At 46.7% G+C, this 17,532-nt stretch overlaps 1 protein-coding gene across 2 annotated transcripts; it reads left to right on the top strand.

The window, feature by feature from the left end:
• Nucleotides 1-809: 809 nt before the first annotated feature.
• CTC1 (CST telomere replication complex component 1) lies at nt 810-17,430 on the top strand. Of its 2 annotated transcripts, XM_034060075.1 has the most exons (24): nt 810-898; nt 973-1,124; nt 3,473-3,719; nt 4,599-4,795; nt 6,926-7,070; nt 7,468-7,770; nt 7,944-8,072; nt 8,416-8,642; nt 9,790-9,964; nt 10,051-10,251; nt 10,473-10,599; nt 10,788-10,902; nt 11,171-11,633; nt 11,989-12,078; nt 12,356-12,493; nt 12,766-12,836; nt 13,622-13,731; nt 14,060-14,225; nt 14,472-14,558; nt 14,643-14,802; nt 15,279-15,343; nt 15,602-15,764; nt 15,906-16,032; nt 16,942-17,430. In XM_034060075.1, the coding sequence occupies exons 1-24, from the start codon at nt 878-880 to the stop codon at nt 17,091-17,093; spliced, it is 3,831 nt and encodes a 1,276-aa protein (XP_033915966.1). In that variant the 5' UTR covers nt 810-877; the 3' UTR covers nt 17,094-17,430. The 2 variants fall into 2 exon arrangements, with proteins under 2 accessions (XP_033915966.1, XP_033915967.1); XM_034060076.1 differs by lacking the exons at nt 15,279-15,343; nt 15,906-16,032; nt 16,942-17,430 and having other exon boundaries at nt 15,602-15,757.
• The last annotated feature ends 102 nt before the right edge of the window (nt 17,431-17,532 follow it).

Here is a 17,532-nt window from a genome sequence, read left to right as displayed (position 1 = left end):
GGGAAAATGCAAAAAATAGAAGGGGGTTTGAGCCCCTCTCCTATGGGGAAACCTGGAGAGGGGCTTCAGACAAGGCCATGTAGGGACAGGACACGGGGAATGGCTTTAACCTGCCAGAGGGGAGGCTGAAATGAGCTCTTAGGCAGAAGCTCTTCCCTGTGAGGGTGCTGAGGCGCTGGCACAGGGTGCCCAGAGAAGCTGTGGCTGCCCCATCCCTGGCAGTGTTCAAGGCCAGGTTGGACATGGGCTTGGAGCAAACTGCTCTAGTGGAAGGTGTCCCTGCCTGTGGCAGGGGCTGGAACTGGATGAGCTTTAAGGTCCCTTCCAACCCAGTCTGGGATTCTACGAAAATTATCCCCTAAAGGAAAAATCCTCATGCACCGATAAGTACATTCTGTGGATAAGGAAATCCCATTTCTAACGGGCTGTGTCACATGAGTGCAGCAGGCACACCCTTCAGTGGAGCTTCAGTTTCCACAACAACAAAAGCATTTCTCCAGAAGAGAAGTGTCAGAGGAACCCCTCTCCCTGCACTCCCCGCAGGAGCAGGATCTCACAGCCCGCTGCAGGCCTGACATTTACACTAACACCAACCGCCCCAGCGCACTTCCCATCTCCCCCCACAACTGCTCAGGCCACGCCGCGCCCCGTCCCAGCCGCCTCCCTGTGTCCCAGCCTGCGGAGCCCTCACGGGTCCCGTTTCTCGCCAGTGTGAGGGGTCAGAACCGTTTCCCGGTGAGCCGAACCGCTCCCGCCGCCGCCATTGCGACACTTCCCTTCCGGAGCTGCGACCGCCTCCGGCGGCGGCCATTGGCCTGAGCGGAGGGAGGGGGCGGAGACGCGCCCGGTGCCGTGATTCGTGCGTTCGGGCCCGGTCATGGCGGAGCCCAGCGCGGCGGTGAGTGACCCAGCGCGGATCCGCTCCCTCCCCGCCGCATGGCACTGAAGGTCCGTGTCTCTGCTTCCCCCTAGGAGCAGCGCTGGCTGCAGGCGGCTCAGGACTTCACCCGCCGAGCGCTCCCGGCCCACGAGGGGTCTGGCGCACCGGAGGAGCCGCCGCTGCTGGACGCGGTGCTGCGGTGTCTGCGCGGTGCAGGTGGTGGGGACCTGCCGCTGGGCTACAGGTGACAGCGGGGTGGAGAGAGGAGCAGAGATGGGGAGGAGTGAATGGGCAGGGTCGGACCGCGGCATGGGCCGGAGGAAGTTACACACACATGTGCAGGGCTGCCGGCATCGGGGGGCCGGTGGAACGGGGCTGGTGGGGTCCCCCCTTGAGCTGGGAGCTCGGCAAAGCGGCTACCGCCGGACCAGTGCCGCTCACTCATGTGCGGTGCCTGCCGCGGATGCTGGTGTGGGAGGGATGTTGTCAAAGGCAGATAACCACATGCGTGTTCTTGGCTTCGGAACGCCTCCGGTCTCTCTTGCACCGTATCTGCAAGTCTGCAGTAGGGAGAGTGTGTGACCGAAATGAGGCATCCTGCTGAGAGCGAGCTGCTGTCCTGCACGGCGGCTTCCCGGTTGGATACTGGCGTTTTGGTGTTTACCATCATGAAAAACTCACAGTTTGCCGAGAGATCCAGACTGGAGGATGTGGCTCGTCTGGATCTATTTCTCTCTTGCTCCAGTTTATGGTGGAAGGATGTCTATAAAAACCCCTGGCACAGCTGGTTTGGGGAAGGTCAACTGGAATTGATTTGGGTCTTATGACCTTTAATTTTGTACTAATAGTTTATAAATGTAGATGATGCATCTTTCAGACCAGCTAAACTGATTTCATCTAAGCCTTATGTTTTCTATAGACTGTATTTCACAACGTTTAAAACAGTTTGGTTCATGTAGAGGAGAATTCATCAAGAAGAGTTGGTACTTACCTTGCGTGAGGCCAGTGGTCTGTTTGTGAGCAGCGTTCTCCATCCACAGTCAAGCTCTGGATTACCAGAAAAGTCCATATAGTTTTCTGGATGTGATAACCAGGATCCAGCACACTCCTGTAGTTCTGGTTTCTCTCAAAAGCAGCCAGTACATGTGATGTAAACACAACCAGTGCTGTGTTCTCCTTGTAGATCATAGATACCAGTATCATTACTGGTGCTGTTCTGACTCTGAGCACAAAGCAATTTGCTTATGTTATTTTCAGCTAATCTTGAACAAGTGTTCAAAATCTGTGTAGACAGGCCCTCAGTGACATGGGTTAGTGGTGGCCTTGGCAGTGCTGGGGAGTGGTTGGATTTGATGATCTGAAAGGGCCCAACCTATTTGGTTCTATGGTTTATTGCTGATGCAGACCCATCGCTCACCTAGACTGGTTTCTGGCTTTGAACTTTTAATACCTGACTAATCAACTGAAACTCATCAAATTCATACTCTTGCAATTTGATGTCCTGCTACTGAGCAAGTGCGTGTTGAGAATAGAGTTCCAGTTTCACAACCTAAATTTGTCAGCAAACCTCACTGGAAACAAGTATCGAAATCACTAGCTGGAGGCCAGTTTGTATTCACTCTGTCAGTATTTACATTATTGTGGAGAGGGAACTTCTGTTAGTGTATTTATGTTATCATGGAGAGGGGACTTCTGTTAGTTCTCTAGAATGCAGAGCCAGAATGTAAACAATGATGATGAATGCTGCCAGAATCATACACTGAAAAGCCTTAGCATGTACTGAGAATGCTGCCTTGCTCTCCCATAGTTGGTACTGTGGCCAGTCTAAGCGTGATAGATGCTAAACTGCGGATGGCCTCACATGCCAATTTGATGTTACATCTCCTCCCCTCACTCTCCAAAGCCAGGAGCATAGGTGGGAAGTTTCAGGACTAGCTTGGCTCTGATATTATAAATGAAGGCCGAGTCTAAGATTACTGGCTTGTTGTCTCTGAGTTTTGTACTGTGTAAGCTATTCACAGGAGAGAATTTGTCACAAAACTGTCACAATCTTCATCTAGAAGTTTTCAACCCTGCTTTTTACCACAGTTCATCAACTTAAGCACACAATGACAGAATTAGTCTGTATTTACCTGTGTTCGTAACCGGTATGTAAACTGTTCGAACAGTTGTTGGGGTTTCCTCACAGTCTCCCATTCAAGCTAAAAATGTCTGAATTAATAACTGTTATCCTTCCCACACCCCACCTCCCCCCACCCCCACCCCACATGTACTAGAAAATATGTTCCATTTTCTTACCCTTCAGTTACTTTTTCCCCAAGCCTTCTGCATGCCTGCTAAAGTAACCATAGTAGCAGAGGATGTCTGTTCTCAGAGAGGATGCTCAAGCAGCATAGACATGTTGACTGAGCTGAGAGAGATCATTGAATGAGCTGGCTTTTGCCATGTGGTATCATCAGATCATATCAATAGCTAAGGCTTGTTTGACTTGGCCAAACTTCGTGCACTGCAATGATCACTGTAATCCCTAAACTTTGTAGACTTGAGTTTTTCCTACATCCTTCTATAGTCTTGCTTCTCTTTTTTTTCCAGTTTCATCTCCATCTCTGACCTGCAGCATCAGCAATGTGTGCCATGCTGCAGCCACCTGACCTGGAGCACTAATGAGTTTAAAGCATGGGCTCGTCAAGGACAAGCTGCTTTACCCATGGAGAGCCCTTTGCAGAGGACTTACCTCATTTTGGTTGGCTATTTAACAGATGGAAGGCAAGAGACCAAAGAAAAGTTGGTAGATGGTTGTCTATATGTAAAAGACAATACTGGGATAATCCCATGTGAGGTATGTTCTCAGTCTGAGGAATCCTGCTTTTACTCCCACTGATGGGGCAGTGTCACAGACCACTGGGGCTTCAAACGGTCTGCCAAAGTCTAGTGAGGGAAATAATGCAGGCAGGACAACAGGTTCTGGGGGGAAGATAGAACATGAACATTTGTCATTGCTAGGAGAGCAAATGTTGGATGCTCTGGCCTGGAGAAAAGAGACAGCCTAATGTATAACTGTTAAATTCTCAACAGTATAAGGTGGCCTGGGAGACCTGGAGGTCATAGCACTCTCCTCTGTTTGATCTAACCAGTAGAGCAGAAGTAACTTTCTGGAAAGTCATACTGGGTGCTCAGCGATGCAGTGATGACATTCTACCAGCAAATAAGAAGTTTGCTTGATAATTGAATTAAAAGCCTTCTGAAAGTCATTGTATGGGGAGTCTAGACAAGAGGTAACCCCTAGAAACGGTGATGAAAGAGTGCTGAGGTTGTGCTTTCCAAGGAGATGAAGAAAAAAGCTTTATTGGTATGAACTTCTAACTGAAAACAAAGGGGAAAAGAAGGCAGGTGAGAATTCTAGAGTAGTCTGAAAACAGCTAAGCCTTGCAGTGAATCAATGATCCCCTTGCCAGGAGGATGCACCTATAACCCAGGAAATGCTAGCTGTAGAGCTCAGCAAATTTCTTCCAGATTTCCATCTGCAAGGACAAAAGTTCTCCTTGCAAGATAAGAGTGTCAGCAGAAAACACCACTCTCATATAGAAATGAAGCCCAGCAGTAGAACAAGTTTGTGATGTGCATGCAAGTGCAAATTAGTAATGCACATTGTAAGTAATGCTGAAAAAACATACTATTAACTCATCTCAAGCATTTATCTCATTATCTTTTGTCTTAGCTCCTGCATTTTGAACTTGAGTGGCTGGAGTCACTGTTTGTCTTCCCAAGTTGGTCATATATACCACAGACAGACAAGAGTGCAACAGGGTATTTGGAAATCCTGTTGGACCCAGTGCCAGTAAATCTTCTCAAGAAAGTACCTGACAGCATTCCAGTCACCTACCAAACATCAGCCAAGACACTGCTTACCTCCAGGTAAATAATTAGCATGCTCAACTCCATCATAGCACTGTTGCTCTGGTGTGGCAGGTACCATGAAGAGCACTGGCCTCAGCAAGAGCCAGATTCTGTTTCTGCCACAGGTGGAAGCATAACAGTGAGTGGTGGAAGTAAAAGTGATACAATTAAGCCATTTTTCACTTACCTGGCTCTGTAGTTCCAAGACCTCATACCTGTTATTCAAGGGCAACTGGGAGGGAGGAAGGGATTGTGAGGGTTTTCGCTTACCTCTCCGAGGAGGGACCTCCCTCCATACCTCCTTGTCCCTTAAGTTCTCTCCTTCTGTCTGATGGCAGGAGGGAAGAGGATCCATCACTTGTTCAACCACTTCCCTCTGCCCCTGCCTTAGGGTGTGGCTCTATTTCACTTTCACGTTCTCTGATGGCTCTCAGCCTTTCTACCTCCTCCCTCAGTTCACCCACCTGCCTGAGCAGGTCATCTGTTTGCTCACAGCGAACACAAGCAGTGTCACTGGCTCCCTCCAATACAAGTGCCAGGCTCAGGCATTCGCTGCAGCCAGAGACCTGCATGGCCGCATGTCTGCAGGAAGGCTTAGTCTGGATACCCACATTATTCCTCACTACAGGTTTTGATCATGTTCTATCTGGTCGATTGATCCATCTACGTCTCTCCACACAAACAAGCACTCCTTCCTCCTCCTGCGCTCCAGGCGAGTCCTCTTGATGAGGTGGTTATCCCGCTCGCCTGCCCACAAACTGCCTCGACCTGCTCTGTTAGCCCACTCTGGTCACCATGCTCCTTAATCAGTTGTTTCCCAGGAAGCTTTACTGGAAATTTTAGTTCTGTGTTTTGACAAACTAAAGCAAATTTAAGTATTTCGAAGTGTATTTTGATATTACAGAAAGGACATGAGAACAAAGGGATAATTCAGCTTTCACTGAGGCTGGAATTCACTCCTTTGATTAACACAACTTTTTCTTTGACCATGAACCAAAAGTATTAAAAGTATTATTGAAAGTAATTATAGATTCTAATGTGGAATTAATATACACCACTGGTCAAGTTCTTGTCAGATTGCTGAGATAAATGTGCCAGTTAAATGTCAGCTGCTAAGATTAACTGTTGTCTTCAGTGGAAATAATACAGTATGTGAAAATGTAGCCAATGGAATTGCAAATCTCACTGAAGCTGATAATTTCAGGTTGTGCTGGATCATATTTTATCTTCTTTAATAGAGAATTCTTGGTGTAATAACGATAAAATGTCACTAGTCAGGCTGCTGTAGTTTCTTTTTAGTTTTGTTTTAATTGGCTGTATCTGCTTTGCTTTAAGTGTTTCATGTAGCTCACCAGACCTTTCTGAACAAGAAGACTTTCCCTATTTCAGTGTACATTCTCAGAGCAGCTCCTCTGCTGTTACCTGATAGTTTGAACAGTTTTCCATGTTATTTCTTTAAAAATGTTACCAATAAAGTGCTGGTATTAGTGTATGTGGGCTTCCCTTCTAGAAAGTCATAAAGGTAGATAAGTGTGTGGTTTAGAATCAAGGGTGTGTTTGTTCACAGAGGGTTATATTCAAGTCCAGTTGGAGCTGAAATGAAAATGACAAATGTTTGAAGTTTTGGTTTTCAGCTTTTAAATGAAGGTTTGGCTGCAGAAATGTCACCTTTCTCTCTCATCTCACCTACTTTCAGTTTTGCTGCTCTTTCACCCTGTGCCAAGATTGTTAGGAAGGCTCCATTATTGCCCTCAAGCCTCTTTTGTTTATAGGCGTAGAGCTTCCACAGTGTCACATTCCATGGATCTACAAAGCCAAGTTCTCTTTTCTGCTGAAGCTTGTGACTTCCCCTCTCCTTCCCTTTTGATCTCTAATTAGTCTCTTATTTGTGGTAAAGCTTTTTAAAACCTGGTTGTTGTCATGGAGCATGTGCTGTATTCAAACGTGAAGGTTTTGTGAAGTGTCAGATGGTTTTAGCATATAAAACTAAAGAATTTTGCAGTCAAATATTGGTCTGAAAACCTCTCTGAGAGGTGATTCATGTTGGATCCTTTATTTCCAGAAAGTGCATGCTGCAGATTTGTTTATTTTGCTTTTGAGACACTTCTTTCATCTCTGATTTCCTTTGCCTCTTCAATTGTCTTCTAGGAGTCTGGGTAAGAAAAGATCACAGCTCACTGTGGCAGGTGAATTGACCCAACGTAGGCCTCTCCTTCGTATTCAGCACAAGACATTCTTCTTTCTGTTTCTGAAGTGCTGTATCTCAGGTGTTCAGGTCCCTGTGCTGGTGCAGGCAAGTGCTTGGAATTTTGCTCACATACTCACTGTCTGTACCTGTGTATGTGCTACTTGATTAATTCTTTGAAGGTTGCCCTTGACTTCCTGGTTTGATTTATTATTCCTTTTACTAGTGATTTATATATTTTATTCCATGCAGCCTACAATAGTCCTTGTGTGTAAGAAGTCTAGTACTCTAGTTTTATACCCTGCAGAAATATAGCCCTCCTTCCTTATGCAGTTGCAGTGTTCCTAAGCATCTATTGCAGAGTGATTGCAGATATCACCCTTTTGGTAAGAGTGTAAGGCAGTCCTCTTGAAGCAAAAGGTTTTTTGAGTGGGGTTATTGGGGTTGGGAAGAAGTTTTTCCAGTGCAAAAGATGCTGATGTTGCTTTTGATTTCTCTGCTCTAGAAGCCCAGCCAGCTGGCATGGCATTATACCCTCCAGTTGGGTCGCAGGTATGCAATCACAGGACTGAGTCTGGCCAGCCTGAAGGAATCTGGACAAAGGACATTTGTCACCAGTGATTCTTCCTGCCTTCTGCCCTACTGTGCAGAACAAGTGAGGGAGCAGTCACTGGACAGTGCTTGGCAGGACGAATCCACTCAGTCTTCTTCCCTTGAGACTGATGAGCAGCTCAGTGACATTTTGGAGCTGAGAGTTGAAGAAGAGAGGCCAAGATCAACCAAAGAGTCCAAGATCATCTCATATGTGGTAAGGATTTGTAGGGTTACCCTTCACCCACTCATGCTGTAGGGTATCAGCTCCTGGCCTGCAAGATCTCATTTTTCATCATGAATTTATTTCCTTATTGCTCAGGCCTATCAGACTCTTGTGTTCTGGGTCTCTCTACACTCGTATAACTTTCTCTTTGCTTTCTGTTTTAGGGATTTGTCACCAAAATACTCAACATCCAAGCTGGTCTCTTTTTACTGGATAACAAAGTCTGCTTGTGCCTTGCTTACCACCAGTTGTTGAACTCTGCACGTGGACTCCGACCAGGAGCATGCGTGGAGGTAACTTGTGACTTAGAAAGGCATAAAGCATTCAGTGGGAAAGACTTGGGCCCTGGGCATAGCTTGCCAGTGTGTGGCTTAACAGAAGACTATGGAAACGTTGGAATTATTTCAGCAAGTCAAGTATCTGGAACAGAAGTGGGGATCTTGCTGTCTAGGTTTGGTCATGAGTGTTGAAATGATGATTATCTGATTCCTCCCTAAGCAGTGCCAGGTTCCTCAGGCCCATTTGATTTATAGATAATCCAGTAGAGTGATAAAGGATTTGGGGTGGGGTGATAGTTTTGGGGGTGGTGGCAGACCAGCTATCTCTTCCCTTAAGTTGTACATTTGTGTGTCTCAGCTCATCGATGTCCACCTCGTGCAGAAGCCTCTGGTATCCTTCCCTTTCATTGTACTTGGTTGTTGCCTGAGCAGCACTATTGTGCTGAAGAGTTTTTCAAGGCTCAGCACCCCCTACCAGCCACCAGTCTCTGCTGGAAATCTCTACTTAGAGCTGCTCTTCCGCTACAATCTTGGTGTGCCACTCTACCTGTGGCTGGTGAGCCTAATGGAGATGTTCGAGGAGAGGTGAGGACACTTCTTCTGAAGTCAACTATGTGTGAATATGCTTCGTAAGCTACCTGGGTGGTTTGCTTGGCAAGTCAAGGTGGATGCAGGCTGGAGTTGGAAACGGCTGCTACAATCAGATAACAACAAATATAAAGGCTTTTTAGTCTTGGCTGCTCAGAGGAGCAGCTGCAGCTGCTCAGCAAACCACTTTGATATATTCTGAGTACGGCCAGTAGTGCAAGCATTTGTTTGAGAGCCTCTGGCTTAGCAGAGGTATTCCAGAAGGCTTCATGCTCTCCCTGACAGCTGCACTGCATAACAGCTGTGGGCCAGATCTGGATTTATTTCTGGGTTTGTTCTGGAACCATTATGGTTGATCACTAACAGCAGCCTTGGACTTCAGAAAGGAACATTTATGTGTTTAATCTCAGACAGTTAAGTAGCAGTTTATGGAATGCTCAGTCTTCCCATGGAATTTTTACGCTTTCCAATCAGACAGCTTCAGTTTTGCCCTGGGAATGATGCTAGCCATAAGTTTCAGTTTTCATTAGCTTTTTCACTTTCTTTAAATGTGACTGCTTTGCCCTGGTGCTGCCTGAAAGTTGTTGCAGTGAGTTAGTTGCTACCTCTCTGAGTTTGCTTTCTGTCGTGTTTTGACTGTCAGCGTGATCACTTCCAGACATTCAGAAGCAGTGAGCTAAACTTGTGACAGGAGCACAACAAGAGGACAATGCTGGAACCAGGGCAGCCTGTGGTTGTTTCTGTCTTGTGATTGTTTTATTTATTTATTTCCTGTAAAAGAAAGCCAAGCATACCTAACATGAGTAATCATACCAAGCTTAGGCAACATACACGCAGATCCATTTGTGTGGCTTAGAGAGAGACTATTTTCAGGTGTTTTGGGGTGGAGTTTTTTGTCCACTTGAGTTTTGAGATTTTGCCTTTCCTCCCATTTGTGTACATTTCCCTCTTCCTTGTCTGACATCAATCTGCATCACCCTTAAATGTTCCTTTTTTAGTCACTTCATGTTCTTTTTGTGCTATCCTTAGTTCTTGTCCTCCTGAGCACATTCACTCATAATAAGCAGAAAGAACACTTGAGTTACATGCAAATCTCCCTAAGAAGCAAGGACTGCTAATGCTTTTTGTCATCATTTTTTTCCAGGTTTTCTTGTTTCTTTGGCCACTCTCACTCATTGCTTCGCTCCACGCACAGAAACCTTGGAGCTGCTGAGAAGTTCCTTGTCCCCCTTCTGCAAGCTGTGGTCCCAGATAGAGAGAAAGCAAGAGATATTTATAATGAAATGCTAGATAAAAAACACCGGTGCCCCCTGCAGAAGGTGAATAAATGGTCTGTGAGCTGCTTCCTGTTTGCCTGATGGGAATAAAACTCACCTGGTTCACTTGTTCTTTCTTGTTTTCTCAGTATTCAACCTTGAACCCCCCATGCCAGGCCCCATCTCTGTCTGCAGTTTGCCATATGGCAGAACAGAAGAGCTGGGAAGGCTTCAGTCCATCACAGTTGTTCTCCCCCTTGGAGGAACAGCACATGGGCACCCAGGAGCTGAACCGCAGACTGGCCTGGTCCTACTGCACATTCTCAGCAGGAAGTTTCCAGCCCCGACTGGTAAGTGCCTTGTTCCCTGCCTTGAGATTTCCCAGATCTCCCCATGCCTTCCAGCACCCTGTTTGATGCATGCCTGTTCTTCCTGTTTGGCAATAACACTTTTTTTCTCACTTGTATGTTGAACACAGGCCAAATTCAGGCTGCTGCTATATGGAGTTTGATTTACAACCTTCTAAGATGGGAAGTGTTTGATGCTCTTTGCAGCTTCCTTTCTGTTGCAGATACTACTGGGTGTGCTGAGAGTCTCCTCCAGGAGCAGTTCCCTCCAGCTGCAGGACAAGAGCAGCTCACTGCCCTGTGTGATATGCAATAGGGATGGTAGCCCCTTTGCCTGTACAGCTCTCAGAGGTATGTCCCACTAAGTTAAATTTGAGAGTGCTGAGTTTCTGGTGTTCTGCCATCCAGCTCCAAAACAAGGAAGAGGAGGCTTAGCATGGAGATGCTGAGCTGGCACTGCCTGGCCTTGTGACTGTAAAATGGGGAAATCAAGCTTACTGGTTTTATGTTTCCTTATTAGCTCCTCTCTGTGTTCGCAGGATCACTCTTGCAGGTGGAGACCTATCAGCTCATAGTGGAGAGATTCCTTCAGACTGATTTTCCCTCCTGGGAGCACCTGGCAAATCTAGAGCATATAAGGGAGAAAAAACATAGGTGAGTCCTTTTATTTGGTGCACAAGTAAAAACATCCCTCTTCAGTTCCACAAGCATTTTGGACTGTGGCAAAGCTGCTGATCAGCATAGTATGTTGTGCCAAAGCAACTGTCTTTTGCTATGTGCAGAGAGGGATCAGCACATAGGACCCCTTCCTGCTGACTGCTTGTGGGATACTCACTAAAAGTGCTTTTCCCAGATAACTGCTTGTTTTGGACAACCACCTGTCAGGAACAGGGAGTTTCACTGCTACAATTTGTCGTTTCAGTGTCTACGTGCAGTTTTACTATGAGGATGCTCAGGTTCTCCGTGCTGCAGAAGGACACATCCAGAAAAGCCTTGGGAGAGCAAACAGCTCCTCTTTGAGAACAAAAGACGGTGGCAGCTTAACATCTGAGCTGGAAACCCCAGAGGCAAAAATGCTCAAATTGGAGGATCCCAAGCCAGATACTCGCAGAGATGACAATTGTCAGGAGGGGCAGAGCAGCGCTAGGACAAACAGCTGTGTATCTCACCTCTTCTTGGTTACCCAGAAAGAGAGTCTTATGTATCGCAATTACCAGTTACCCAGGAAAGACCATGGAGAAGGATGGAAGCTGCAGCACAGTTTCCAAGCCACGGTGCTGTGGCTGGGCAGACCTCAGCTCTGGAGCCACCCCAGAGAAATCAGGAGTCTACCAGAGCTGGAGGAGAGTGGCTGTGATGGAGAACAGGACATGACACAGCAAGAAGTGAGGCAGGAGGCAGCTTTGGCATGTGGTTTGATAAGGCTGGGAGTTGGCTCTTCAGGGAGCCTGTGTGATAAAGAAGTATCTGTATTCCTAATCAATGGGAAAGTGATTTGTGTGTTGGGTACAGATGCATGTTTATGCAGGGGACTTCCTTGTGCCATCCCAAGGGAGTTTCATCTCTTTATCTGTCACCTTTCTGTAAATGCATTCCCCTTCCCTTACCTTAATGGTGCCAACCTTACTTCTCAACCAAGACATCTTCTGCTGGGCTTGCTCTTTTCTCACTGTCTTTTAAATTTCCTACCTTATTCTTAACATTTCTCATCACCTTTTGTCTCTCTCCCTTCCCCACCAGGCACTGCTGCTGTTTATGGGGAAGTCTCTACGATGGTTTCCATTTCTGCACCGGGATGGGCTGTATCGCTTCATTGTGCCCCACTGCTTGGTAAGAGAGAGGTTGTCTTTCTGTTCCCTCTTAAGACTTGCTGAACTGCATGTTGAGGTGTCAGAGGGTGACTAAGCTCTTTTTGAGGCTTGGAATTCCCATCCATTTTGCCAAGGAGCTGCTTCTGTTCTGTGTTTGGTTAAAATTCTTGGAGCTCTGAGTTCAAAAGTTGGGGTTTTTTTTTAGCTTTAAACCATTGTTCTTCAGGTTTTTTCCTACATAGTTTTCATCCCTTCTTTTAACAGTCTTCTTTCTTGTCTTACCACTCCTCTCTCAGGACTTGGAAGTGTTTGACAAGCTTTGTTTTCCACCTGTGCCAGTAAAGTTCCTGAGCAGGTCATCCTGCCCCCCGTGCCTGCCTGTCCAAGATACCTGGCACTTACAGCATGTGACATGGATCTCCTGTCTGCCTGAGGTAAGTGCCTGATTGCTCTGGGCTTTCACAGGTGACTTGTAGATCTCTAGAACTAGCTCAGAAAACTCAGTACAGAATGTCTTGTTGATGAGACCGTTCTGCTCTAAACTTCATCAGAGAAGGATGCTGGGTTTCACATTAATTAATCTGGGGAGCAAGCATCAGCTCTAAGTATGACCTAGCCCTAAGCATGCAGAGCTTGTCTTTACTGCTCTGGCTGGGGACAGCTATAAACTACAATCCATCTGAGGCTGTGTCTCCCTCACTTCTAGCTGGCAGCCAGGTCAGTGCTGACAGGCATGGACCAGAAAATTTCCTCCATTCCAGAAGTACTTAGCAACAGGTATGTTGGTCTGCTCCCGATTACATGTGACTGCCTTAGGGAATGGGTCTGTATTCATCTTTACTGCAAACAGATTACATTAAGCAGCAATGAATTATCTGCCTTAGAAATATGGTTTGGAAGCCCTCCTATGTGCAAGCAGTTCAGGCTGCCCCTATTCTGTCTAGCAAAGCTAAATTAAGTGCTGGTGACAAGATTGCAGAATGGTGTCCAGACAAAATTTGAGTTACTGCTGGTGTGGACTCGGTCCCAAAAGTTTCTGCTAAATTCCTGTCAGAAGCAGGAACAGGCACATCAGGGAAACAGGCTGAATGTGTGATGGCTTTTGTTGTTTTTTGATTGTTGTAACATAATTTGCTCAAATATTAGGCTTAGAAGGTTATCTGCTCAAGAGCATGTTCAGATGTTTAATCTGGAGTGACAGGCATTCACACTGAAATCTTCCCCAGTGCCTTATGGCAAACTGAGTTTTGATTTGCTTGGCTCCTTCCTCTAATTAAGGAAAACAATTAGGAGTTAAGCAGATAGGAAGGCTGTAATGCCTCTCCCTTTTTCTTCTTCACTGCTGAGCCTGAAGAAGCAGAAAGCAAGTTAAAGGAGCCTCTTGACCCTGTGGTGGGGTAGGATGCAGTAAGCTGCCTTCAGTCCAGTAACTCAGGTGCTCAAAGGCAGGTTCTCCTGAAACCAAGCTCAAGCAGCAGCATTCCACCCTGTCCTTTACAGCCATCTTGAAGGCAGGCATTCATCCACTCCCTTTGTCTTCAGAAATCCTGGTCTGCTCTCAGTTTCACAGGTTCCCTTGCTTCCTTCTCTGGCAATATAGTGGAGAGGACCTTGTGTGCCTCTCCCAAGACCGAGAAGCCACATGTGACTGTCAGCCTTCAAAAGCAGACAGGTAAGATTTTGACAACCTGTCAAGTAACAACAGATTGATTCTTGCTTCTCTCTGTTTCAGGGACAGTGCTAACTGTGCTCCTATGTCTGACAGCAGTAGAAGTATGCCAGGGTGTTGCATCCATTGCATGTTAGAGGGTTGGGAAACTGTGCTGCTTGTGTGTTGGGATGGGAATGAGAAAACCCTGCCTGGAAAATCTGGGAGGTGGAACAGTGATAGTCTCATTGTGATGGGAGGGAAAACACCTCTAGCAGATCCAGCTCCGTGACAGATTATGCTACCTGCTTGTGAGTGAGCTCATGGTGTGTGTGGTGCTGTACCCTCTCAGGGAGTCTGCTAGCCAGTGAGCACACCGTGAAGCTCAGCGTCTCAGTTGCACCAGGCTCCCCTGTTGTGTTGGACGTTTACATTGCTTCCACCTATCTGCAGCATCTCTGGGGTTTGCTACCTGGAGCCACGATCCTCTTCCAGAACTTGGAACGCAAAATCTCAAGGTACCTCTGTCTTTAGAACCCAGATCTAGGCTGCTGACCTCTCTTATTGTCTTTGAAACTGTATCTTAATCTCTCCTCTCATGTGAACTTCCTTTATCCCTTGTCCATACTTTCAGGTATGCCAATCCCTTACTACAAGTTATTTTCCCACCATGTTACAGATGAAGATCAGCCCAGTCATCTCAAGAAAACTGAGAGTTTTAGTTTCTACAAGCTCTTTCTGACATCTACTCTTTCATATTGCAGATTCCGTAATGTTTATTGCATCTACATTGCCTCCAGCTGTGTGAGCATCATATCTCTGCCAGCTTCTCCCTTACCTTTTCCTTCCAGGTGAGTTCAGCTTCTGTTCCCACTGTACAGTGTCCTAAGAAAGGTTTTTGTGTTCCAAGATTCTCACATTCCTGTTTCTTCTAGTCCTGCAGGAGAAAACTCCTCCCCCTCACTAGTGTTTCTATCCAGCCTGCAATCTCGCCTGCAAAGCCTGCCCCAGGCACGGATTTTATGCCACTTGTCCTGTGTTCTGAGTCTGTCCTTGCAGTGGGTTTGCTCACTTTGCAACAGCATCTTCAAAGAGGTATACAAGCTTCTACAGGGATAATTTGTGAGGAGCTTTGTAGACTTTCTACTCTGATACATCCTTTGCTACCATGTAGGAAAAAACAATAAGTTTCTGTCCCAGTTCCAAACCCTCTTTTTTCCAGTGTCTGAAAAGGATTTGCATATTTAAAAAGGGGCTAGAGTGGCTACTGATTAGAAGTATGTATCTCATGCCAGGCAGGCTGGCAGCTGAAGTGAGGATACTGCAGGGGAGAATCCTGCTCTGTTAATGCTGTGCTTTTTCCATGTTCACTGCTGCTGGGGTTCAGCAGGTTGCAGCACGTGATTTTTGTCTCCATACAAACCTTTCCCAAGACTCTCATTGGAAATGCAGTGAAGTTCCGTAATCCTTTGCATATGTAATTAAGGGAGGGCTAAAAGAAGCAGTGGCCCTTCCCCTTCTCTCTCTTATACCCTTCCCCATACATAGCTGTAGCTTTACTCTTCCTTCAGGGGAGGTGCACCCGCCACAGTCCACCATGTCCATCACACACTGGAGTGAGGCAAGCCAGTGCACGGTAAGCACTGTAGAGCTTGGGTATGGGAAGAGGTTTGTAGGAGGGAACAGATTACACCGCAGAGGGGAGAGGAAAATCAGATCAAGGAGGAGATGTGGACAGAATAGCAAATATAGGTGGTAGAGTTGTCATGTCTTTCCAGATGCGACCAAAACTCCCGCTCTCTTTACAGAGATCCATTGTCTGGCACATGACCCTCATGAGGCCAGACATTGTCCTGACCTCCTCCACATCTTATTCTGCCTGCTCTCTCCTTAGGGTGGTGGTAGAAGATGGAACAGGTGAAGCTTTGGTGCTGTGCCGGAACCAGCACGTGGCGGCAATGCTGGGCCTGAGCCTTCTCGAGTGGGAAGTGCTGCAGAACTGCGTGCAGAGCAGGGGCAGTGTGTCCATTCAGCACGGGGAAGCTACTGGCACAGGGGTGAGTGGGTTATTCCTGTAGCAATAGCAGTGTGCTGGGCTCAAGCCTCAGCTGAACTGTGTTTCCCTTTGCTGTAGATGTTCCAGAGGCTCCCTGCCTCCTTCTGCACATTAACTAGCAACACACCCTTTCCTTCCTCAGTGTGTAGAGGAACCTGAGGATCTCATTGCTTGCTACCTAAGGAGCCTGTGCAGGAGTCCTCTCATCTGTCGCCCTATCCTGCTGGATTTCAGCCTAGACAGGAAGCCCTCTAAGATCCTGCAGCCTGGTAAGCAAGCACTGTTGGCTTTAACCTGGGACGGAAGGGAGGAGGCATCTCACCAGGCTGGGGAAGGAGAGCAAGGTCTTTGGAGGATTTCCATGGAATTCTTAACACTGTAGTGTAGAGCTAAGATGTGTCTTAGTAGAACCAGGGTTGCAAAAACACAGAAATAATATAAAAGTCACTATCTGCAACAATATTATATATTATTTTTTTCTACTTTACATGAAAACATAGAGCTGGTTTAGAGCAAGGTTCCCTGCCCATGGATGGGAAGGGATTCTGGCCAGGCAGAGTTACTGTGCAGACCTCTCAAATCAATCGGGTTTTAACTTTAGACAGGACAGCAGGTGGTGTCAATACTAGGCCTGGAAATCCTCACCATGGCCACAGAACTTAAAGTGCTGAGAAGTTTTGAATCCCCATAGATGCTGATCCCTGAGCTCATGCTGCCATAACTGTGCAGTTGCTGTGTTAAGGGACATTTGTCTTAGCCATTTTCTCTAGCACTGACGTTTATGTGTCCAGGCACTGCAGGGGTTGGTTTGCTGAGCTAACCAGAGAATGTTCTCCTGTGGAGATATTATCTTTTGGCTCTCATTTAACACAGTTTGTAAGGCCAGGTTGCTGATAGTGATAGAAGGTATAAAGCTCAGCACATCAGCTGTGTGAGCAGCACATAGTTCACAGCATTTCACAATGTAGTATGCTGTTTCCTCCAAGCTGCAGGGGTGCTGGCCAAATGCCTTCATCTGCTTACATCCTGGATTCATTAATCATGCTGTCCTTGGAGGTTCAGCAGATGCCAAGCAGCTGCTGTAAGGCCTTCCTCCCCCAGCAGCTCCTACAGCTGTGGGCTAGAACAGAGCAGGAGCCCTGGGCTGAGCTGTTAAAGGTTGTGTCTTTCCCCTTCAGCTCCACTGCAGCTCAGGAATTTTCGGTGTGATGAAGTGCAATTTGTGTCACAAGTGGGACCTCGGCTGAGCCTGCTGTGCCTGAATGTGAAGGAAGTGGAACAAGACACCTTGAGCTATCTGAACAGCCAGAGGATGAGAAAGGACATCTAGTCACTGCTGAGTGAGAGCCACTGCTGAACATCTCTCCCAGTGGGAGAGGAATTATGGAAATGCCTGCTGGGATTAGGAGTTTCTTTTAATCTCCTTTCTAGTGGGAGCACAGGCCTGTGAGCACAGGGTGAAGGGTGCAGCCAGGAAGCTGCTGTGACTGGAATTCCTGAACAGTCATTCTGGACCATTGCCACCAGCGACACTGGGTTACGGTTTGAAAGAGAGATGTTGAATGCTTCCTATGTGATAGCCGTTACTTTGGGGCTAAGGCACACAATGTGTGAACTTCATGTGGTAGTATCTACTAAATAAAGCTATTAAAATGACATTTAAATAACACTGTAACTGTCTTAATATTAAGGGGGCTTTGCTGTAAGAGGGATGAGGTAGAACACAGATCCTCGGTTTATGAGCCAGAGCCAGGCATTCTGCAGATCAG

This window comes from Melopsittacus undulatus, chromosome 2, assembly GCF_012275295.1.
Source record: "Melopsittacus undulatus isolate bMelUnd1 chromosome 2, bMelUnd1.mat.Z, whole genome shotgun sequence".
In the NCBI taxonomy this organism is placed as follows: Eukaryota; Metazoa; Chordata; class Aves; order Psittaciformes; family Psittaculidae; genus Melopsittacus; species Melopsittacus undulatus.
The sequence above is the reverse complement of the archived record's forward strand: the minus strand, read 5'-3'. Positions and strand labels throughout refer to the sequence as shown.